Source organism: Ammospiza nelsoni, chromosome 5 (genome assembly GCF_027579445.1).
Source record: "Ammospiza nelsoni isolate bAmmNel1 chromosome 5, bAmmNel1.pri, whole genome shotgun sequence".
Lineage (NCBI taxonomy): Eukaryota > Metazoa > Chordata > Aves > Passeriformes > Passerellidae > Ammospiza > Ammospiza nelsoni.
The window spans coordinates 58429792-58454244 of record NC_080637.1 but is presented as its reverse complement, the minus strand read 5'-3'; the positions used below and the strand labels follow the sequence as shown (position 1 = coordinate 58454244).

General features: G+C 41.0%; 1 protein-coding gene across 1 annotated transcript in view; it reads right to left on the bottom strand.

Annotated features, from left to right (window-relative positions):
* SCUBE1 (signal peptide, CUB domain and EGF like domain containing 1) overlaps positions 1-24453 on the bottom strand; it is a 194894-nt gene that overhangs the window by 136185 nt on the left and 34256 nt on the right. The window contains exon 4 of the mRNA XM_059472548.1: positions 5555-5689. Coding sequence (XP_059328531.1) covers positions 5555-5689 — 135 coding nt within the window. The remainder of the gene's footprint in view (positions 1-5554; positions 5690-24453) is intronic.

The following is a 24453-nucleotide window of genomic DNA, read 5'->3' as shown; positions in this document are numbered from 1 at the left end:
CACTTAAACTGGTTTTACACCAGTTTCATTTTACTCGTCCCAATCATCAGTCATTTGTATACGAAAGGAGGGAGATCAGGTCTAACAGAAATTACTTTTTACTCATACCAGTTAGTTTCACTTGTTGCATCTTCCTTCCAGACAAACTAAAACCTCTTTCTATTCCAGAGGAATAGAGAAAGAAAATGCAAGGTACCCTTCACACAGGCAGCTGGAGCAAAGAGCCCTGGAAATGAAAGTACAGCAATTTTTGTGGGTTATACAAAGTTTTAAAAAGTTATACATTTCTAACAGGGCACAGTGAGATTTCAAATAGCTTTTCTATATCTATATCTCCTATATTATGTGAAAGATAATAAATTAAATGTTTTATTCTAAATGTATCATGGGAACATGTAAAGAGACAAGATTCAATTACACTTATGTCATAATGTGTGCAGTTTTAGGAAAAGGCTTCCAAGATCACACTAAGTTTGTCCAGATAAAACTGCTGCTGTCTAAAATGCTTTCCTATTATTTTATCTATGAACTGATTTCCTTTATAAAATTTTCTTTACACACATTCCTTTACACTCATATTAGAATTCCAATTAAAATAAGATAAATAGGATTGTTCTGTGAATGGGACACCTGCACTCAGGGTAGCCATGGTGAAGCATGTTCAGGTGGAGTAATTTAACTGGTTACATCATCATGGAAGAGCTTTCATAGTTGGGATGAGAAAGTAGTACTTCATAAAGTCTGGAACAGTGCTGGCAACACTTAATTTTTTAAAGTCACCCTTCCACATGAATTTAAATACGAAGAGATGATTGTGCTTTCTGTAGAAAAAACACCTCTGTCCTCTAAAATGCTTTGCAGAAATTCTGAGTCACAATAACCTTCTTGTCCACAGTCCCACAAGGGATCAGCACCAGAGATGGGAATAAAGAATCCCAACTGTAACACCTCCTTCAGTGACTCGGCACAGCGCTTCCTCCCAGGGAGTCCTTACACATTATTCTGCCACTACAAAATTGCACTGAACTAAGAAAAAACATGAAGAATAAAAATAAATCATGGAAAATAGGAAGGAAAAAAATTGAACAAAGATGGCTTTGTAATCCTCAGAAGAAACTCAGTAGTTTGATGACCAATGGACTCCTATGCTACTACTGCAAAATTAACAAGGGTTTAACACATAATCAAGTTTAACAAGTTTCTGTGTATCAGCAAAAGCATGATAAACCATCCCAGAGGCTTGCTTAGCAAGTGCGAGACAACACAGCTTAGTATATTTCCTTTTCCTATGGGTCTAAACCTACACTTTTAGTACAGAAAGAGACAAGCTGGTTTTGAGAATCTTGTTAAGTTGTGGTAGCTTGACTTTATGTCAAGTTCCCTAACTCTGCTAAGGCTAATGGGATAGGGGGAGATGAAAAAGGATTTCCTTGCTAAGCAGTGTTTTAAAAGACTTGAAAGTGACAGTGATAACTGTGTAAAAAGCTTTTTCACCACTTGATGAGACCACCATGATTTCAGCCTTCCATAGCCTGGTACTTCTCCACCTCTTCTCATCTCCACATGTAATTGCCACTCCTAATTCACCTGCCTTTTCAGCCTACTTGGTGCTTGCTATATAAAACCATTGCAGTAAATGATGAGCAGACATAAGACATAGTTATTAATATAACTATGCCAGATGTAGACATCTGGAGCTGGAATCTAAAGGGGCTGAAGTATTCCTAGCCACAGAGCTCCTGAAGTATGTTGCTTCTAGGCAAAAACCCTTTGTGCTTTAGGAGACTTGCCCCTGGGGGTGGGGCTCAGCTGGGAATTTGGGCTGGTGAGGCAGTTTGCAGCCAGGGCTCCTGCCCACAACACCTTATGTAGTTGTAACAAAAATGGGATGTGCCCAAGCCTTTGCTGTGAGCTTCAGTGGAGATACAGGCACTCTGTCTATTTTGTCTACCTACAGGCACAAGTCTACTTTAATACTTTTTAAGCCCAATTTAGATTTTTCACCAGCTTTCCTAAATTAGGACTTTAAGGATCTGCCCCAAGGCTTTGTTGAATTAGGGATTTTGGTTTATCATCACATTCAGTTAAAACGTGCTGTAACCCACTAACCTGACTCGGTCACAGCTAGTGTACGATAGAGATCTCTACATTTATTAAACACATGCTCCCTCTGGAGCTGGAGATGATACAGTCAGTAACAGCTGTTTTATTCAGGTTGCTCTTTAAGTCATGAGGAAACACACACAACCTTGTCTCTGGTATGATTCCCAGTGTTCATACCCACTCATGCAATTAAGATATACAAAGATAAACAACTGATAAGTTCTCCATAACTTCTACAATCTATTCTCCCTACCATTCTCTCTCCCTGTTCTTGCCATCATTATTGCGAGTAAACTAGCACTGAAATCTGACTCAGCAAAGCAAAATTCAGTTTTATGCGAAAACAAATGAGGTAAGTAGTACTGGGCATAGCATCCTCCCAAAAGATACTGGGACTAAACATAAGAAATCAGTAGGCCTGTAATGAAGACAGTGAAACAATGCAAATGCTGGGACACTAGAATTTGCTCTGACTTTAATGAGAGCTTGGCCTCCCACTAGTATAAAATTATTATTTCTCTGTGGATCATTAATCCTTTTTGTCTACAAGAGATAATAACACTTCTGGATGACAAGCCAACGTGTCATTTGAGAAACAAGAACATAAATCCGCATCATGAGCTGCAATGCTCATGCTTGTGGGTAGGAGCACAGTGACACAAAACACCCCAAAAACACTGGAACAAGCACAGAGCATCTCTGGAAGCGGAGAAAATTCACAGAGCAGCAGATCCTCCTAAAACAATTTTAAGGAGGATCTCTCTTATTGGAAGACACCATTCTTTTGCCTGCTAAGTGCAAAAAGGGATGTATTCCTTCCTCTGCTCAACTCTTAACATCCAAAGCCCTTTTTAAACTCTTAAACCATCCCATGACTTGAATGTGCTGGTGAGCTCCAAGCATGTGATCAGTACCAGCTCTGCTGGTGCCTGAGACAGGTGAGCTGGGCCGGCAGACAAGGCATCCTTAGGCTTTGTGCTGCTCCCCTGCTTCTGAACACATCCCAGCTCCAATCATCTCCTAAGCACCTTGCAATGCTTCTGCCTTTTTTCCCAAGGCATTTGAAAACAGGAGGGGAAAGGTGGCAGCAAACCGCATGAAGACCCTTGTGGCCGATGGTTTGAGACTAGCTGAGTGTTTGGAGAGACTTTAGGTAATGTTCAGGACACCAACACTCTGTGACTGCACATGCATTTTACAGAGATAGAAATGCACCCACTCTGCAATGAATGGATCTTATTATGCACAAAGTCAACAAACTCGCTAAAGGGCTTTGGCAAGTCAGTTCCTTCGTGTTTGGATTGCAGTGCTGGCTGCATGGGGTGCCTTTGTCCACTCCAGCCCTGTTTACCAACAGAGGCACAGTCACAATATAGCCCTGGCACCATTCTGGATAAATACATTGATGTGTATTTTTGTGTTCCAACAGTTTCTGTAGCAGCGCTTACAAGTGAGAGCTACGAAAGCAAGTAAACACAAATATTAAAAAAGCCATTTGCTTTCTCACCATGCATGTTTACTGTTTGCAGTTCAGGCACCTCTGGCAAGTGAGAGAGATCATTTCATCTCAGTTCCTTCCTCTAGCATACCCACCTGATGTATTTCTGTTAGGGGATCATGACACTGCAGTGTAATATTTGCTGTTATTGTAAACTGACACTTTTGAAGAGCTGCAAACCATTTGTTCATAAAACACACTGCAATTCCCACTTGTCTATTTGGTAGTTTGCTTGGTTTTTTTCAGATCTAAAACAATTTTAATATATTGCTTCAAATTAAACATCCATATCTTATATGACATTTTCTTTGTAGACAAGTTAACACAAATATATTTGCCATGCATATTTATTATATGCCCACAGCAGTCAGTAATCAAATCCACTCCCCTAGTCTTTCTGACAAACTCATAATCCTCATTGCCATAAAAGCACACCCTTTTCCTGCCATGAAACTATTCCTTAGAATAAACTTTTGCCTTTGGAGTCTCATTTTTCATTTATTTCATTAGTTTCCATCTCAGATAACTAGATTCTTTTTTTATTACAGCTGGGAATTTTTATAATGTGCAAATTGAAATAATGGTTGTAGCGCAGTACTCTGCAAGTGCTTTTCATTAAGCCTCCAGCAACTATTCCTTGCTCTGTTGATATCTCTGTGTCAGGGTTACTTTATGGTGGACAGAAATCTGGACAATTCAGGTTTAAAGAATGACAAAAAAACCTATTAGATAACAACCTCAAACATGCACTGGTTCTTTTAGCTTAATTGCATATTCTTATCATAATCAAAATACTTAAAACTTAATAATCATGCTAAAAACTGGACCTGCCCATAGTTATATATATTCCACAGTTATATATATTCCATAGTTCCATGATTCTGAAAGTCAAAATCACTACTTGTCATTACAATTCTGTTTAAGCAGACACACAGTGCCAGAAACACATCTACATTTCTGAGATGCTACATTGTAGCAAAACAACAATGTTTTGCTTTCTTATCAACAGAATGACTAAACTCATACTCTGTATTCAAGCATGATTTTCTGGTTAGTATTAGTCTCTTAAAATAGCTCAGAAGCATTTGTGTGGCCTTTTGAAATTTACAGCACTCTTGATCACCAGTCTCATCTTGTTCCTTTGTCTTTCTGTATTGCTTATTGGTAAATGAGTTTGCTAGCATATCTTCCCACTGCTTCCAGGGTCACAGAAGCCTGAATGAACACTGAGAGAATCCACTTAATTGCAAGGATTTATGACTATGTTGTTTTCTTTTCTCCCTTTCCACTCAAACTTGTCTTCCATGTCTGACATCCATAGAAAAGGGAAAGCTGCTTATTCTAGTCCAAAACAGCAGCAGACAAGGATCACAGTTCTTTAGGGATTCCTTGTTTCTACTGCTAGTGCATAGGCAACAGAGAAACCGATTTTTAATCCACCCAAGGTCAGGGTACTGAACCACAGAAAAATCCAGTGCCAATATAGTATCAGCCACGATCAGTCTGCAATGAAATAATGAGCTACACAACTGGCAAAAAACCCCACAAGCTGTGTAACTTACAGAAGTAACAAGCTGCTTGTTTGGATTTGAGATACCATGCTTTCTAAGGTGAAACACAGGCGCACCATTATCCAATAAACAGATTTTTAAGTTCTGGAAACTCAGAACCAGAAAGTTACTATCTGAAAATCCGTCTCTGCCTACACAAAGCGTCTGCTGTGTGAACCAAGTATAATTTGTGTGTCAAACCAAAGCCTGTCTCTTTGTCTTATTTATGGCTCTGCTTCAAGTTTGGCTAGCAGAGGAATCAATCAAATCCAACCAACCAGTAAAATGATTTTGGGAACTGTGGAGGTTTAAAAACAAAAAACCCAACAATCCCCAAACTATTTCAGCTTTTCTGACAGAGCATGGTTATTCTAAACAGCACATTTTACCCACTAAAACTTACCAATGGAGCGATGAATGCAGGTGTGCTGGTTATCACTCAGAAAAAAGCCCTCCTTGCACTGACATTCGTAGCTGCCCATAGTATTCACACAAATCTGCTGGCACCCTCCATTGTTATCCAGACACTCATCAACATCTAGAAGACAGAAGGAAAAAGAAATTCAGGGTAATGCACAGATTCAGAATACAAATCTAGAAGAGTGAGGAACACACAAAAAGGCATGCTGTAAATTAAGCTAATGAAGATTACTCAAATTAGTTAATCCAAATTAATCCCTCTAATTGTTTTTTCTGTATCCTACAGTTGAAGTTGAAATGAAAAAAAACCAAAACAAAACCCCAAACAGTGGGGAGAGGAATCTCCCTAAGTCTTCATGTATTCTGAGCTGCAAATTGATTTCCAGAGCACAATGAACATGAATAACCTAAAAAGGCTGTGACCCCATCTGCCAAGTGTGCTGTTGCACTCTGTCATTCCCACTCCACTTGGAAAGACATACTTCAGGTCTACAGTAACTTCTAGCAGGGATAGCAGGCAAACACAAAGGGCATTACTGGGTGAAAAGAGTCTTTATAGAGTTCTGGTCTTGAACAGAACAGCATGTTTCAATTACTGGAGTCATAACCCCCTACTTTGTCAGTTTGTTTAATGTTGTTTAGTGAAAAGAAGGCTTCTTAAATCTAAATGTTCCGTGTCTATATTGTCATTTTATATATATAAATATATAAAACCACAAAGGCAGCATTAGCTACTGGCTGTTTGAGGGCCTATGCTCCATCACTTCTCTTTGGTGTAACTGTTTTTAGGCTGTAGCGTTTAACAGACACCTATGTATCAGCACTGCCACTACTAGGTATCTGACCCACATTCAACTTTCCAATTTTCCTGTTTTGCTCATGAAAATGAGTCATGTCTATTTTTTTTTTTTTTTTTGCCACCTGAAAATTCCATGCTTTCCTTTTTTATGAAGACCCTTCAGCCAGTTAAGATATTTCACAGTATGTGCCAACATATCAGCAATGGAGTTGGTGTGTGTTTTGCTTTCATTTTATTTTTGGAAGGGGCAAAAAAACCACAACAAAGCTAAATTATCCACAACACTCCAAACCTCAGAAAAGCTGGCATAGCTCCTGCAGAAATTAATTCCACCAGGAGTGGCCACAACACAGTAAGGTAAACCCAAGCTGCTCTTGATGGTACTGCTGCAAGCAAGGCCAACTCCAGGCAGCCCTGAATGCAGGGCTGGCCATGAGCTCCAGCAGCTTGCTCAGCTATTGCTGTTTGTGCTGCCTTCATGTGACAGCAGTTGTAGCTCTTTCTCACAGAGAAAAAAGCTCTGGGGTAATTTACAGCAGCACCCAGGGAAACCAGGCAGTCTCATTCTGTCTTGAACTACAATGTAAGTGTGTAGACAGTCCTCCTTTTTTTTATTTACCAGGAAATGTTAAGTGCTATTGACAAATTTTCTGTATCAAAATCCCCCCTGCCCTCAGTTCTTCCTCTTTTCCAGATGTGAACATTGTCACAACCCAATCAGAGATTTTGGGAGTGTGGAGGAAAGGGGAAAGTGAAGACTTTCCTTGCCTACTCCTGCACAAGAAGGAAAATATTCTTGGTTAGACCCTTCCTCTGTCAGTCAGCAGGCCTTGCTGCCCTATCAGTGCCAACTCAAAGTTGCTCCTTCAGAACAGCAGCCTGGAATCTAGATTCTCCTTTTTGGAAAATTAGCTGAGCACTTACTGAAGGAAAGTCTCAGTTGGTACATGCACAAACCTCAAATTATGCTACAAAGTATGTGGTCTTCCCAGAGCTCTGTTTATGGCATCACAAAGTAACTCAAACAGTTGCCTTTCAACTCTCATGAATACTCTGAAACGAACGCATTGATTTGTAAACATTTTTTTTCTGCTCTTGATAGCAAATGCTAATCACTTACCATTTCCATAACGAGATCAATTTATCACCAAGCCCTAAATCCATATGCTAGAATAAAATTATTACAATCAAAACTCTTTAAAAGGATTTTCTATGAGGAATTTCTTCCAATTGTGTTCAATTGCTACTCTCAAAATTATTTTAGTATGCATTGATGAAGGACTTGAAGAAAGCAAACAGCTGGGATCTAGGAGTACTCTACACCAAACATATGCCTTGCAATGGATCTTGGCCTGATGGTGCAGGATTTACATGTTCTCAGGTCTCAGTCCTGAGAGTGGGTCAGGCTTTTTGTAGCACTTTGTATTACTGCAGTCTTAAAGGGCAGTATTGCTTACTATTCATCACACCAAGCAATCTATTGGACATGGATGCCTGGAAAATATTTACTGAATTCTTCACTTGGTAAATTTTCTTTCCAATAAAGTCACTTTATGATCAACCTATCAGTTCGTTAATAACGCAGTTGAGAGAACAGCATAAAATAATCTTCTGAAGTTATGCAAGAGAACTCCATTGACTCCAAGAAGCTCAAGCTTTGGTAGATCTGGCAGAGTAATTCCTTAATGTCTCTGAATTTTTTCAAATCTCACAAATGAAACACCTGCCCAAGGGCCTATTTATTTTTTTCATTGTCCAATTCTTATTCAGTGCAGCTCAATTTATCCACCTGAAAGTGGAAACATTGGTAGTGCAACACGGATGAGACTGAATTTAGGACCAGATTTTCTAGCAATTAAGTTCCACATAAACACCAAAATAAGTAGTCAGATTTTCAACAAAGCTTTTTAGCTCCAGTTTTGCTGACTCTCTACATGTCCAACATGGCTGTTGACTGTTTTGAAAAAAACTGACAGTAGATTATCAGGAGCTTTAATTGGTGCCAAATCTGTGTGACAGTTTATACCTGTACCCCACGGCCTAACTCTGGAGATTTGAAAAAAGTCACTTATGGCATAAAAGTGACTCAAACACCTACTCTAAGCCCCAACTAAACCCATATTAAAAACTTTAAAATTTATTAAGCACAAATACAAAGCTTACTTGGTTTATTACTCTATTCTTAATGAAACAGAATTTTTCTCTTCTTTTGAGCAATAGACAGGTCTTCTTTCATAAACTTTTACACAAAATCAGGTACCACTGATCATTCAGGATTGTCAGGAGACAATAATTCAGATTGTCTCTGAGGATGGCAGCCTCAAGGTAGAAGGAGCAAGTCTCCATTCTTTTAAACTGGTGTATGGAAGGTCAAATCCATTTCCCATCCTCCTTATATGACAAAAGTTTCAGCTTGGTCTCCCCACCTGATAGTGTGCTGGCTCCTAAAGTACATTATCCAGTTCTCATGGGAGAGTTGAGTCCCAAACCCAACTGATGCAGGAAGATTTCACCAAGTCTTTACAATCCAAACTCACTAAAGAATGTTAAATTATTCTCACCTGAGCTGAGCTCAGATGGTTATTCCACATGGCTCCCACCCTCATCCTCAAAAAGAGGATGAAGAACTAGTAGAGAGTGTATACACATCCTTAAGCCATCCTCTGTAATGCTCATCACAAAGAACTGTCCTGTGATTCTGTTTGCCAAAGCCAACTGCTGCTGGAAGCACCTAGAAATAGCTCAGTTTCCACAGCTTTTAGCTGCTCCTTACCAGCACAAATAAACAGCTCCGATCACCACCAGCACAAAAGCAAGAATTGCTGCTGCAGAGTTTAGACCAGGGACAAACCTATGTTTGCAGGGAGGGGAGCCCCTGGACTTCAGAGTGGCCAGTCCTCACCAAGGACAAGCAGGACCAGGGCAAGAGCCAGCTCAGGGAAAGGCTGGGAAAGGAGAAGGATCTTTCAACAGAGACAGAGAGATAACGGCTGCATAAATGCATACATATGTAGCTATATCTATATCTCTATATCAGAAGCATTATGCAAATGAATGCAGATTTCAATTTGCATAAGACCTCTAGCTTTTTGGCCCACTGCCTTCATATAATCAAACTCATGTTCTGTACCTTAGTAAGATGAGATCCTCTGGAGAGTCGTAGTGTGGAACAGTATCAAAGGGTAGGAAATATTACAGTTGATAAAGATGAATGTTTTATGTATTAAATAAACAAATGTTTTCAGTTTCTCATTTAATTTATCTGATGAATTTTTCAAATTAACTTCACTGGTGTTTCACCCTGATCTGGCACAGAGCTTCCTGCAGTGTTTGGCCGAAAGAAGCTCTTTCAGCAGAGTGTCCTGTTTGGATACCACGGAGAAAGGTCTGCTAAGGGTACCTGAAACCAAAACCACGAGCAGGAAGACAAGAAGTGGAAACACTACACAGAGTCAATGCCAGGAACAGTATGTCCACTGTTTTCTTCCTCCCCTGATCTTCTCTTCCTTCCTTCCGACATTTTTATGTCAGCATTTTCATGAACACTTAAGACCCTCAGAAATCTGAGTCTTCAAAATCACCAAAGCATTTGGGAACCATAGTAAAATGTACTTGCTGTTGCACCAAGACTTCCAAAAACAGGATTTTGACTCATGATCTAAGGAGCTGATCCTGCTATTTTTTTTCCTCTAAGCTACTCTTAGAAACTTTTGGAAGATATCTTTAAGATGCCTATTTAACCAGTGCAGAACATCATGACACAGAGATGAAGAACTGATAGCAATACTGCGGACTTGACACAAATGTTAGCAACAAAACACCACTTGGGATATTTTGCATTTGTAAGGGAAAAGATTAGCAACCATAGGCTTGGAAAATGTAAGTGCCTGATTCTGGAATTTTAAAATCATTATATTCTGAATATTTCTAGTCAGAAAGCTGGCTGAAAAGTCTAAATAAAATTTTTAAAAATCACAGTGTTGGATTTACTACTGTCATAATTATACCAAATTCACACCTAGCCCAGCATCTCTGACACTGTCTTTGTAGCTGATACTCAGGAGAAGACTGTAAAGATGGGACAATACAATTGCAGACATGTTCTTCCAGGTTTCAGCATCACACACCTATCAACTCTCCTAAGTCACTTCCTAGGCTATTGTCCTGCTGGGTCTTTCCTGTGTGATTTCTCTAATCTCCAATGAGCCCAACATGATGGGACAATCACTTCTGCAATTCAATTATGAGATTTAATTTTATTATAAGTTTTGTAAAAATTACATACTTTTGTTTATTTCTAAAATGCTGCTTCATATTCTGGATGAATGCCCCCAGATTCCATTATTGTGAGAAAGAGTAAATATTCATTCACTACTTACTTTTTCTGCATTTTTCTTCATCTTACAAATCCTCCCTAGCCTCGTACTGTCTCTCTCATCTATTCTGAACCCCGAAGCACAGCAATACACAAATAAGATAATCACAGAAACAATTCAAATTACTTCAGTATATCATGTTTAAAACCAAATGTGCTCATTTCTGTGAGTTAACCTTTAATGACAGCAGCATTTGGAACACACTCTTCTCACTTCTCTAATCCTCCAAGTACCGTGATGCTCTGTTGGAGTGGGTGTCTTGGAAGATGGGATCTCAAGATACCCATGTGAGTCCAAAGAGCAAATCTGGCATGTAGGAGTGGTATCAGATCAGAGGCTGCAGGCAGGTGCTCCTGCTGGAACGCTCCTACAAGCAGTGACACGCTGTGAAGGTAGGGAGGGAGATCCCTTGCAGCAGCTGAGGGGGCCATGGAAACAAGAATCACTGCTAATTGGAAGAGCTGCCAAACCATCTTCCTTAGACTGACTTCATATGAGCATGCAGGGAGAAGTATAGAGGCAATAGACATTGCTACCTATGTACACAGCATTTGTATCTCCAGCAGATCTGAAATCAGACTTCATCAAAAATTTAAAAGCTGGGCCTGAATTCTCTGTTATTTGCACATGAGGCTAGATTCTACTTTTGTCCCCTCCTTTCAGAAACTGAAAAATCTGGTGAAGAAAAGGAGAAGGAGCAGCGCAGCCCTGAATTCAATGCTTCATTCACTCCCACAGTTGCAAAAATACCCTCTAGAGCCCTTGGTGAGAAAAGATGCACTTACAGAAGAGGGATCCTACAGTAGTCAATGTTTACTGAACTAGACATAAAAAACACCTCCCAAACCAACAAAAAGTGTGCAAAACTACCTGTCCCCAAGAAATAAAGCACATTTTGTAGATGGGAGACATAAAGAAACAATCACAAGAATGTTCATGGGTGATGAATACTACAATCATTTTTAAGTAATTGATGAATTAATTGATCTCTAGAACCACTCTTTTGATATGTACAAGGATAGAACACTTAAAGTGATGGCTGCGATCTGTCCTGGAGAATTCAGTCTTTTAATGGGTTACAATCACCTATCCACTCCCACTCAGCACCCACTGACTGGGCATCTTGTTTGCCTGCACAACTTGAAAAGGATGCTTCAAATCTTTTCTGTAGTTATTTTCTGACACACAGTGGAATGTCTTAAATTTCACAGTAGGCAAACACGGCGTAAAAGCAGCTGCAAGAGACTTCTTTGCTCTGTACAGCCTAGGAAACACACACGTAACTCCCAGTTTAACTCTGCTGCATGTGATTGCTGCCCACTTGCTGAGCTGAAAGTAACAGCCCCATGGATATTGCGTGGATGTTGCATCAAGTTCAACTCTCTTGATGTTGTTTGTCCTTTCTTAATCAACTGGGCACCACTCTCTCTCTCCTCTTAAGACACCAAAACCATTTTCACAGCTTTTAGCATTTCCAAAATAAACATCCATATCCCTGAATGTGACAGTTGTAGCTTCTATGCTTTCACAGGTGGCCTCCTCACAACAGTGCCTAAACTCAACAAAGTTCCTGCTCAATTATTTGTTCATGTTATCCACTCTTTTGATTCAGGCTTTAAGACAATTGCGTGTGAATTTGACCACACTTCTTTTCATCTGTGCCACTGTCCAGGGAATGCCAGCAGACATGAAGCTCTTCTGTGAGGCACAGACATCCACAGCTCCATTAGTGTAAGTTTGCAGTTCCATGGACATCTAGTTGTTATGAGTAGAAAAGTTGTCCATTTTTTTAAAGGTTGCAAAGTTAACAGGTTAAACCAATGGCTGCTAAGTGGGAGTTTTGAATATTTGTTGTTAATAATTTCATGTTGTAATCACCTATGGTTAATAGTTTTTCTTTAATTACCTGTTGTTGATAGTTAGAAATCCCTCTTTGTTGAGTATCACCCTGCTGCTTCATGGAAAATGGCATCCGGGGTTGTGAGGAGGAGGTGACATCGGGCTGGTATGCAAATGTGGAAACACTTCACCAAATCTACCAGGAAAAACCCCTAAAACAACGAGCTACCATGGAATTAAGAGCTCTAAGTGATGTCTAGAGGTGAAGAATGGAATCCAGGGTCTGCTAAGACCCTTTTAACCTTCCACCCTAACCCAAAAGGTGTTGGCTAGAAAGAGGACCTTGAATGTCTAACTGAAAAACTTAGAATCTCCTGGTGCTCTTGTGAGGATGGAAGCCCCAGCTCTGCCTGCAGACCAGCGGACACAGCTGCACTCACTCTTCCTCCTCCTCCTCCGAGTCACTCCTGGGAGCAGCAGCAGCACGTGCACAACCGGTCGGTTCTCCCCACTTGAGCTGATTTTTAATAAAGGCATTAAAAAGGAGAAAGATCTCCTGCCCTATTTATTTCATAGTTATAAGTAGGCACTCCAAGTGGCAAATGCTGGATTAACATTACTCCATAAACTAGTAGAGGGAAGCTAATTACAGATACAAACAAGCAGCAGTCCAGATCAATTGAAGGAAAAATTTGAGATAAGTAAATTATTTAGTCTATTATCATATACCCCCTTGTCTTTTTCCTCAGCATCATTAACTGCTGCAGGCTGAACTGAACTGTCCTACTTCCAGGATAATTACTGCTTATACCTGCTTCCTTTTACATTTACTTATAGACCCTACCAAGATTACAAAAATCTGGTTTGGGTTATCTTAAAACTGCTTGTTGTTGTTCTTGTTGTATTGTTATTACTGGCTTTACCCCAAAAGAAAGATTTTTTCTTTTGGGGTAAACAAACCATGAAACTTGACATGGAAAGTGAGACAGTATCTCTGTCCCAAGTTGGTAAGATTTTCCAGGTCCATGGCACATGAAGTACTTCCTTCCTGAGCTCCGGTAATAAGAGCCTAGAAAATGGCTAGATTAAAGATTTTTGTTATCTGTCAGTAATACAGTTTGGGGCCTCTCTAACTGTGAGATGATTTTAACAGATGAGTGATTTTAACCTCAACACTGCAGCACCCAGTAGGCCATGAAGTCATTCTCATGCTCTATATGGACAATACTTGAGGTCCATGAAAAGTGGAAGAAATGGGAGAGTCTCAAGCACAGCTTTCAATACAGGGTAATGAGAACTATAGCAGGAGTATAAAAAGATTGGCTTATTCAGGTGAATTTGCTTAGTCAGACACATATCTACTCATTAAACTTTTGGGGAACAGAAAATGCTGAGAGCACCTCATTAGAGCACCAGGAGATTCCAAAATGCTGAAATCCTTCCTGTAGGTCATATCAAAACAATTACATTTCCCTGAAAGTATCTCCATTGGTGAAAAGTGTTTTATAAACACAGCCTCAGTTTCTGAATAGTTTCAGAGAATGAATGCTTCCTTTGGCACAAAATGTTTGGGCAAATGGGCATTTTTGCCACCTGGGAAATGAGTTCAGCATTTCCACTCTCCTAAACATGAGCAACACAAATCCCAGTATTTAGAACAAAAATGTTTTCTGATTTCTCTGGACAGAAATACCTGGAACATATTTAAGATCTTACAGCAAACAGTATTTTTTTTTTTTTTTAATATGAAATGGCAACACTAGCTTACTACTCAACCCAGCTGTTCTATATCACACAGTACAAAGCTGAACTGGTTGGCTGGGGTTTTTTTTACTACCTGGGTTTAAGAAAACAGTTGGACCCCTGTGCACCAGCTAAGCAGCAGCCACCCATTAGAACATGTAAGCTACAGTAAGTTGTGTAGTACTAAGCAACTCAACAGATGGACACATCAGCCACATTCACCTCTTATAAAGAGAGACCAACATTGCCCTGAGCTGGGAATTAGCAATGAAAAGCAACAGCAGTCTAAAAACCCGACTTCAGGAACATCATATTTATGTAGAGAAGGTGAGAATTTAGTAAGTTTGGAGCAGGCTTGGTAGTGTACAGCCAACACAAACAAAGAATCCAAAATAAATCAAAACAAACAACCACCTTAACTCCACCTTCCCTGTAAAATTCAGCAGACCTGCATATTCTTTTTGCCAGCACTCGGGAACACATAAATGGATTTCTCTAACAGCTATATAACACTGTGCAATTTTTAAAGGAAAAACCGTAAGAATTCTGGACATCATCCAACCTCTCTGCTCAGGCAGGGTCATCCTCGAGCATATTACTCAGGATTGTGTCCACATGGCTTTTGAGGGTCTTCCATGGAAGGAGACTCCACATCCTCTCTGGGCTGCCAGTGCTCAGTTGCTTGCATAGTAAAGAAGTTTCTCCTGATGTTCCTCATGGAACACTTCCTGAGTTTCAGTTTCTGCCCATTGACTCTCATCCTGCTGTTTGGCTTCACTGAGAAGAACCTGGCTCCCAGCTCTTGTCAGGACACCCTCCATGCAGATACTGACAGACATTGGTAAGATCCTCTCTTTTGGTCGTCTCTTCTCCAGACTAAACAGGCCCAGGTCTCTCAGCCTCTCTTCATACAAGAGATTTCTAGTATCCTGATCATCTCCACAGCCCTCTGCTGGACCAAATCCAACAGATTCTTGCATGTAAATTAATCTGTAAATTACAGGAACAATGCAGAGCTTTCTACAGGCATTCCACTGAAAGCTTTCTTACCTTTTACTCTGAGATACCTAATATTGGTTGTACAGAACCTTAAATCAGAGGGGAAACTATTTACATGTTAAGGCAAATGGACTGACCATCTACTGACAAATTCTGCAACTTGAAAGCCCTGAGGTCCCACTCAAACAGTCTGTGTGAAATGATGAAGTGGACAATTGCTGGAATCTACTCAAAGCAAAACTCAGTCCTTGCCTGGGGTATTCATGTAATTTCAGAGCACAAGAATGAGTACTCACATTCTTTCAATGTGCAGTCATTAACAGCCTGAGCCTGTGGTCCACTCAGGTTTTATAGACTAGAGGAGATCTTCAAGTTATTTTTAAAGTGACTAAAACCAAGTCTCTTAGACTTCCCTAACATGTTCATACAGGAAGTTTAGGAGTTTTTTGTAAGTACTGAACAGCATTTGGTGACATATAGCCACTCTCAGGCCTATTTAAGAAAGCACTGCAGTTGTACAGGCAGCAAGATACCATGATTTGTACCTGTTGTGCACATAGAAATTTTGATGCACTGGGACCAGAGTGCTTAGCATCTTATTTAACAAGCCCTATATGATTGGTCACACACTACAAATCCAACCCCCCAAAATCCTTAGTTGGGTCCAGAACCCTTTCATTGCTGTCATACTCATAATTTTTCTGGAATTTCTAATTAATTTCAGAAGCAATTTCTTAATTATGCCTTCAAAATAACAACACAAATAATTAAATAGTTTCTCTACCCTTTCAAACATTATTGCTCCAAACTATGGCACAATTTATGTAACAAAATATATTTTCATTACAGAAACATAGAACAGATAGGATTGGCAGGAACCCCTGGAGATCATCTAGCCCAATACCTCTAAAGCAGGTTGCACAGGATTATGTCCAGGTAGGTTTTGAATCTCTCCAGAGAAGGAGACTTCACAGCCTCTCTGGGAAGCCAGTTCCAGTGCTCTGTCACTCTCACAGTAAAGAATTTTTTCCTTATATTCAGAAGGAGACTTCATGTGTTTCAGTTTGTGCCCCTTGTCCCTGAAGATATTTGTGTGCATTTATAAGATCCTCTCAGTCATGTCTTCGCCCATTTTGTTCCTCACAGGAGAGATGCTCTAATCCTCTCATCATCTATACAGCCCTTTGCTGACCCCACTGCAGGAGCTCCATGTCCCTCCTGTCCTGAGGAGCCCAGAGCTGGACATGGCTCTCCAGATGCACCTCCCATGGCCAGGCAGAGGGGTAGAATCATTCCCTGAGCTGCTTGCAATGCTCTTCCTGATGCTCCTTAGGATTCCACTGGGGATTCCACCTCCTTGCCCTCAGGACACTGCTGGCTTGGGAACATTTCAGTGTCCACCAGGACTCCCAGGTCCTTCTCCTCAGAGCTGCTCACCCCAGCTTGTCCTGGTACCTGGGGTTGTTCCTGCCCAGGTGAAGGACCCTGACCTTGCCTTCGCTGAACTTTGTTGGGTTCCTCTCTGCCCAGTTCCCCAGCCTGCCTGGGTTTCACAGAATGACAGCACCGTCTGGTGTGACAGGACACTCCTTCCTGTTTTGTATCATCAGCAAATGTGCTGATACATCTCCCCTTCACCCAGGGCCTGATGAGTAAGAGGAACAATACTAGGGCCAGTCCTGACCCCTGGGGACACCACTGGGTACAGGCCTCCAGCCAGGCCTGGCACTGCTGCTCTGCTGTTCAGGCAGTTCTCAAAGTGTAGGGGCCTGAATATATGTATTGTTATAAAGGAGTCCTTGTGAATATATATATGTAGTGAGAGTCCTATGTATTAGATAGGTGGGTCCTGTTGCTCTGGATGAGCTACAGCTGTGGGATCCTTGGTTGGGTAGCAGCTGTAGCTCATGAAGGCCTCTGGGATAAAAGGGGGTTGGGTCGAGAGCCCAGGAGGAGCCCCTATGGAAGCCATGAGGAACTGTGCTGCAGAGAGGAGCTGCATAATAGGACCAGCAAGAAGGTATGGACTTTAAGATGGGACTCCAGAAATATGAAATACAATAAGATAACAACAACAATTGGTGATCCCGACGTGATAAAGAACATGCAGCCAAGGAGAAGGTATGGAATCCCCCGGACAGCCGAGAGCTGTGGCAGCCGGAGAGCTGGGACAGTGGAAGATAGGACAGCCGAGAGCTGTGGCAGCCGGAGAGCTGGGACAGTGGAAGATAGGACAGCCTGAGAGCTGTAGCAGCCTGAAGAGCTGTGGAAGATAGGTGTAGCAGCCTGAAGAGCTGTGGAAAATAGGACAGCCTGAGAGCTGTAGCAGCCTGAAGAGCTGTGGAAGATAGGTGTAGCAGCCTGAAGAGCTGTGGAAAATAGGACAGCCTGAGAGCTGTAGCAGCCTGAAGAGCTGTGGAAGATAGGTATGCAGCCTGAAGAGCTGTGGAAAATAGGACAGCCGAGAGCTGTGGCAGCCGGAGAGCTGGGACAGTGGAAGATAGGACAGCTGAGAGCTGTGGCAGCCTGAGAGCTGGGACAGATATGGAATCCCCCGGACAGCCGAGAGCTGTGGCAGCCTGAGAGCTGGGACAGATATGGATATTGTAACTGTGTAATGGAGAAATTGTTAAAAGAAAAGGGGGGAAATGTAGGGGCCTGAATATATGTATTAGGTATGGAATCCCCCGGACAGCCGAGAGCTGTGGCAGCCTGGGAGCTGGGACAGATATGGATATTGTAACTGTGTAATGGAGAAATTGTTAAAAGAAAAGGGGGGAAATGTAGGGGCCTGAATATATGTATTGTTATAAAGGAGTCCTTGTGAATATATATATGTAGTGAGAGTCCTATGTATTAGATAGGTGGGTCCTGTTGCTCTGGATGAGCTACAGCTGTGGGATCCTTGGTTGGGTAGCAGCTGTAGCTCATGAAGGGCTCTGGGATAAAAGGGGGTTGGGTCGAGAGCCCAGGAGGAGCCCCTATGGAAGCCATGAGGAACTGTGCTGCAGAGAGGAGCTGCATAATAGGACCAGCAAGAAGGTATGGACTTTAAGATGGGACTCCAGAAATATGAAATACAATAAGATAACAACAACATCAAAGCACCTCAAAGCCCACTTAGCCAACCTGCCCTCCCTGAGCTCACCCACAAGGATCTTGTGGGGGACAGTGTCAAAAGCCTTTGAGAAGTCAAGGCAGAGAACACCCATTGCTCTCCCTCATCTCCAGCCCATCATTCCAACACAGCAGGCTATCCAACTAGTCAAGTGTGATTTCCGCTTGGAGAATCCATGATATAAACAAAGGGATCACCCTCAGCAGCTTTGCAGATGGCACCAAGCTGAGGATGCAGTGACAATCCAAAGGGACCTGGACAAGCTCGAGCCCTGGCCCATGGGAATCTCATGAGGTTTAACCAGACCCAGTGCTGGTGCTGCCCCTGTCTTGGGCACATCCCTGTGTGTGATGGATCCAGGCAGGAGATGAGCAGAGGGAGCAGCCCTTGCTGCACCTGGGGCTGCTGTGGGTGAGAGCTGGCCCTGCCCCAACCCAGAGCCCCCGTGTGCTGGGCTGCACCCAGAGCCTCAGGGCAGCAGGGCAGGGGGGATTCTGCCCCTGTGCCCCTCTCTGCTGAGCCCCCCTGCAGGGCTGCATCTAGCCCTGGGCCCAGCACAGCAAGGACAGGGAGCTGCTGGAGCCAGGCCAGAGCAGGGACACCAAGGGGATCAGAGGGATGGAGCAGCTCTGCTGGGAGGAAAGGCTGAGGGAATTGGGATTGTTCAGCCTGGAGAAGAGAAGGGTGCAGGAAAAACTCATTGTGCCCTTCCAGTAGCTGACGTGAGCCTACAAGAAAGTGAGAGAGGGGCTTTTTACAAGCACATGCAGTGACAGGACAATGGAAAATAGCTTTAAGCTACAGGGTAGATTTAGATTTGAAATTAGGAAGAAACTCTTCCTTGTGAGGGTGGAGAGGTCCTGGCACAGGTTGCCTAGAGAAGCTGTGGCTGCCTAATCCCTACAATTGTCCAAGGCTAGGTTGGAGGGGGCTTGGAGCAACCTGGGATAGTGGAAGATGTCTCTGCCCATGGCAGGAGGTGGAATTGAATGATCTTGAGGGTCCCTTCCAACCCAAACCATTCTGTGATTTTATGATTTTTTTCCTCCACATGCTCAGAGATAACATCCAGGATGAGCTGTTCCATCATCTTTCCAGGAATGGTGAGGCAGACCAAACTGTAGTTTCCAGGGTCTTCCTTCTTGCCCTTTTTGAAGACTTGAGTGAATTGTTTCTAATAATTTCTTTCCACATCTCATAAGGCCTCTTAGTAATAAATTTTGCTTTAATCTCAAACATTGCAAATTCTCTAGACAATCATTCTTGTAAAAGTATGTCCAGTGACTTTTTAATGAGTAATTATTATTTTGATGTTAGCTACAGTCATCAAAAAAGTCATATTAAAACATGCTGCCATCAACTACTCCATGTTCCTCGTTTATGCAAAACTATGTCTTCTGCTCTGATCCAACTCCAGTAAAAACAAGGAATATTTTGAGATGCTTGAAAAGGAACTGGACTGAAGTCTGCAGAAGGTAATGAAAGCAGTAAAAACAAGCCTCTACCTTAGTCTTGTAGTTGGATCCAAGCTTTCAAGTTTGCACACTGCACACTGAAGTCAAAAGAACAATGTAAAGATGCAGAAAATCATGAATAGTGTTAGACAGCAAAGGCAGGGCACTATGGAAATCTGAGACACTAAAATCTACTTAGCAAGAAATTCACTACCAACCTTTCATCTAGAACTCATTCGTACTGGAAAAGAGTTAGGTCTCATTTTCTAATACAGCCAGCAACTATGTGGCAGATATTCTTTGTGATGGCTGTTTCTTGACTATATAAATAATATTGTTTATCATAAATCAACACTGCCAAGTTCTGACTGCATTCTAAGCATAGCTCGACACTGACTCTTTGAAATCAGGGATCTGATGACTTCTTTGTCTGATGTCTTTTTGTAATCCATATGAATTCAGTGTTTCAACTGGACCTATGGAATTTCTAGGACTCAAAAAGGCACCATTTCTTTAGGGAGGGCTTGAATGCCATACACACCTGACACACCCATTACAGGCTGGAATCCTGTACCCTCAGGTGACCACACATTCTACCTTGGTTTAAGTAAGCACTAAACACAATGCAGCTCCCAAAGCTTTGATAAATTCAACATATTTTATAGTTTTTCCATTAAGGAATACATCAACAGAGGCCACACTGACTCAGAAATTTGCTATTAAAATTTGCTATAATGAGAAAGTTAAAATGAATTAACAAAAGACACAAAACTAACACAAATGAGGTAAAGCAGTAAGGATGCAGTATCTCTGAGCTTGTTGAGCCAAGACACTATCTACAGCCATATTAAACTAACATAGAGCATCCATAGGGGATTTAACTTACACATATTAGCTTCACACTCTAAGCTGCTTATTCTTTACTTTCCTAAGTGTTCCATGTAGAGAAATCTTTGCTGTGATTGATTACCTCCTCCAGGGAGTAAGTATTTGAAAAAAAGAAGAAAAAGGCTCAGACAACAAGAAGACTTGCAGAAACAAGAGACTGAGATTGATGCTGCTGTCACAGAGCTCCCAGTTTCCTAATTTATTATGACAGTCTGAGAATCCAACTTCATAGCTGACAGCCACCAAGATTTATTCTACACTTTTGATTATTTCCCCATACCTAACAAAAACCTTTGGTCTATGCTGATTTATACTCTCACTTGTTTTGGTACTTTTCAGATCACATTGGCTTAAGAAAGCAAACATACAGCAAATTAACATGTAAAGAAAGTTATATCCCATTTGAACTCCAAAGATTAATGTGGGGTGACCAAACATTAGAGTACTTTTAAAGGAGGAAACTTTACACAGAAATAGAAAAAGCAAGATAAGGAAAGCAGAGTGTTGAGATCCCAGCTTCGGAGAGGGCTGGATACCAATGACCTTTCCATTCATCACCAAGAGAATTCCAGATTTTTACTGGATGTTGGAAGATCATCAGAACTCAGATGTTATAACCCATCTTGAAAGAGAGATTTAATTTCGTTTTCTGACTGCCTGCTATCATTTGGCACCATGGAGACTTTCACAAGATGCAGGCAGCCAAGTAACAAAAGTAAACCCATGTATACAGAAGTTGCATGTAAACATCTAATAGAGAATTGTCTCTAGAACATTTACATCCCAGCTATCCATATTTTCTCAGCACCTACTCATCAGTCAGCACAAACTGCAGAATAGCAATACCAATATGTGTTCTAAAATCTGATTCATACTACTGTACCCGAAGACTGGATACTTTAAATTGCTGTGATGAATCACAGCTGTTCTTATTAATCTCATGTACAGACCAAACAAGACTGGTAAAATATCTGAAACCAGGAATATGATAAAAATCAGTTTGCTGAAGAAATATATCAGAAAATAAATTTCTTTGTCACTTAGACTTGCATATGAAAACCAAAGAAACTCCAAAAAATGCTTTCAATTTTTTAATTCTTCAAGAATACATTTGTCACTACAAGGCAGTCTGCTATGCAATTTGTAGCATGGATTTGTGTGAATGTGCTCACTGCAGCTTGTCTTGGGAAGGTTCAGTAGCTAAATACCAGAAGCTCCCCTCATCTTAAGGCTCTTTCTACACCCCAAGGACCTGATCACTGCCTGTCACCTTTTGCAGAAAGGCAGAGCTCACAAGAGTTTAAAACACGCAGATAAATGTGCTGTTAAACCTTGCATTTCAAAAGTTCTCATCTTTTCTATAAAGATATATTTTATACATTCCCATTCCCATCTTGTAGCTTGGACCCCTCACAGTTAGAACAGCTCCTTGCTACTCAACTACTGAGACCTGATTCGGGGTCTGGCCTGCTTCTCTCAAGGCATAAACCACCTCCAAGTCCCAAAATCCTGTTCAAGTAAAAGTCTGGAAATGAGTAAGAATTTCAAGATTTAATTATTAACCTTCTCTAGAAAAATACCATAATTTTACATTTGTTTTAATAAAAAAGGAAGAGTTATAAAAAGAAGGCTATTGGGTATATTCAACCTTCCTCCATCTACCAATGGGCTTGGAATTACTAACCAGGAAAATCTGGAAGACTGTTTATAACTGATATTATTACTGGAGGACCTGCTAATGTGCTAGAGAGGGACAACACATAACTGTCAGCTCACCTAATAGTCTTCTGGAACTAGGAAAGAAGGGCAAGGAAAACTGGAAGATGGCCAAGAAAATTGACCATTTTTCAGCTCCTCTAAAATATTTTTATGAAACTAAAAACAACTTTGCAAAAGCTGTGTAGTTTCATATTAAAAAGGTTACTAAAAAAAAATCTATTTGAGCTGTCAAGAAACATAAAGAAAAATAAACATCAGGAATACCAGCATTTGCTGGGAGTTTAGGCAAGCAACAATTGTGCACAGCGAGAAGAAGAAAAATACAGCTAAATAAAAAGGAAGACACTGATCTCTTTAATCATACCAGTAATTATGCAATCCTGAGTTATGTGACACTTCTGGACAAGATACATCTGGTAGCTTTAGGAATGATTTCTCACACATTTGCAACTCCCCTCCCACTTCATGTTGATAGTCAGATGAGGCCACAATCCCAAGTCCCAGTGTCTATGTTTGAACAACAGAATAGGAACAGGTAGAATTTAATTTCTAATGGGTTTGGGTTTATTTTGGAAAAAAAACCCCCAAAAACATAGAACCCTGGAACATTTACTGAAAAATGATTGAATCATATGATGTGATATACATACATTTAAAAGTTGGACTTGATGATCTAAAGGTTAAACTCAATGACCTTGGAGGGCTTTTCCAATTTAAATGATTCTGTGATTCTATGCATATAGTAATGTTAGTTTTTTCATCTGAGTCAGATTGCAGATTATTACCACCCAGCCAAGAATTAAATCTCCATGGCAGGGTTAAACCTCTTCTCTTTTAAAGTAAGCCAAGAGATTTTTAAGGAATACATCAAGACAGGTACTTGGGTTTAGATCTTAACCTCAGACCACAGAAGAAACAAAATTGTGTGACTTCAAACATGAAATTTTATACTGGTTTGAGATCCAAAGGTCTATTTTATAACAGGCATCTCAAGGCCTGTGTCATCAGCTCCTGGTTCATCGCAGAAGTTTCTTTTTTAGCTGCAGGCTCCCAAATGACTGGCTGGAATTGCTGCTTTGCTGCACCTACCAGAGCTGGCAAATCAATACCACTCCTGGAGCAGGTTCAGATGCTCCAGGGAAAGTGCTACCACTCCTTTCCCACAGGGGTTTCCATGTGACTTAGCCACTTTGTCAAGAGATGCAAAGTACCATCTGACAACGACAAATAAAAAGCTAATTTCCATTTTTCCGGCTGGAAAATCAGGCCTTTTGCTCCAAGCACACCTTCAAGGTTGTGGACACAGCCAGGACCTTGCTATTCAGTTCACAGCTGACACTGTGCCTGTGTCTGCCACACTTGTGTCGGCTCAGCTCCTGCAGAGAGCTCCATGGAACTTACTACACACACTAGGAATTGCACTTCTGTCCTGATTTCTGACCAGAATTTCCCTCTGCTTCCAGGATTCTTCTCAATCAGACAAATAATTAGCTGCTGAAGAACCATAAGCTATATTGAACCATCAAAACCTACTTTTATAGTTATCTGCAGGAGGTCACACATACAAAAGAATCAATTGAGATATCATATTACAGGTGTCCAAACTTAGTAATTGCTATTTTTCTGTAAGAGAAACCAAAGCTACACAGACTATTTGAAATAAAATCAGGGATGCAGAAGGGTAAGGATTCTATTCCTGCCTATGGCGTAGACCTTGTGTGAAGACTGAGAAGTAACTTAATCTGTTTGCCTAGTTACTAATCTATAAAACAATGAAAATTGTATTTCATTTCCATACAGGACTTTCTGAAGACAAATTTATTACTATTTACAAGGCATCAAGACATGTTCCAACAGTAATTAATACCACAGAAAAACTCTTAAATAAAATAAGTATGTCTCTGAATACAATAAATTTTTTTTGTCCATGCTGCTTTGCATCTTTTT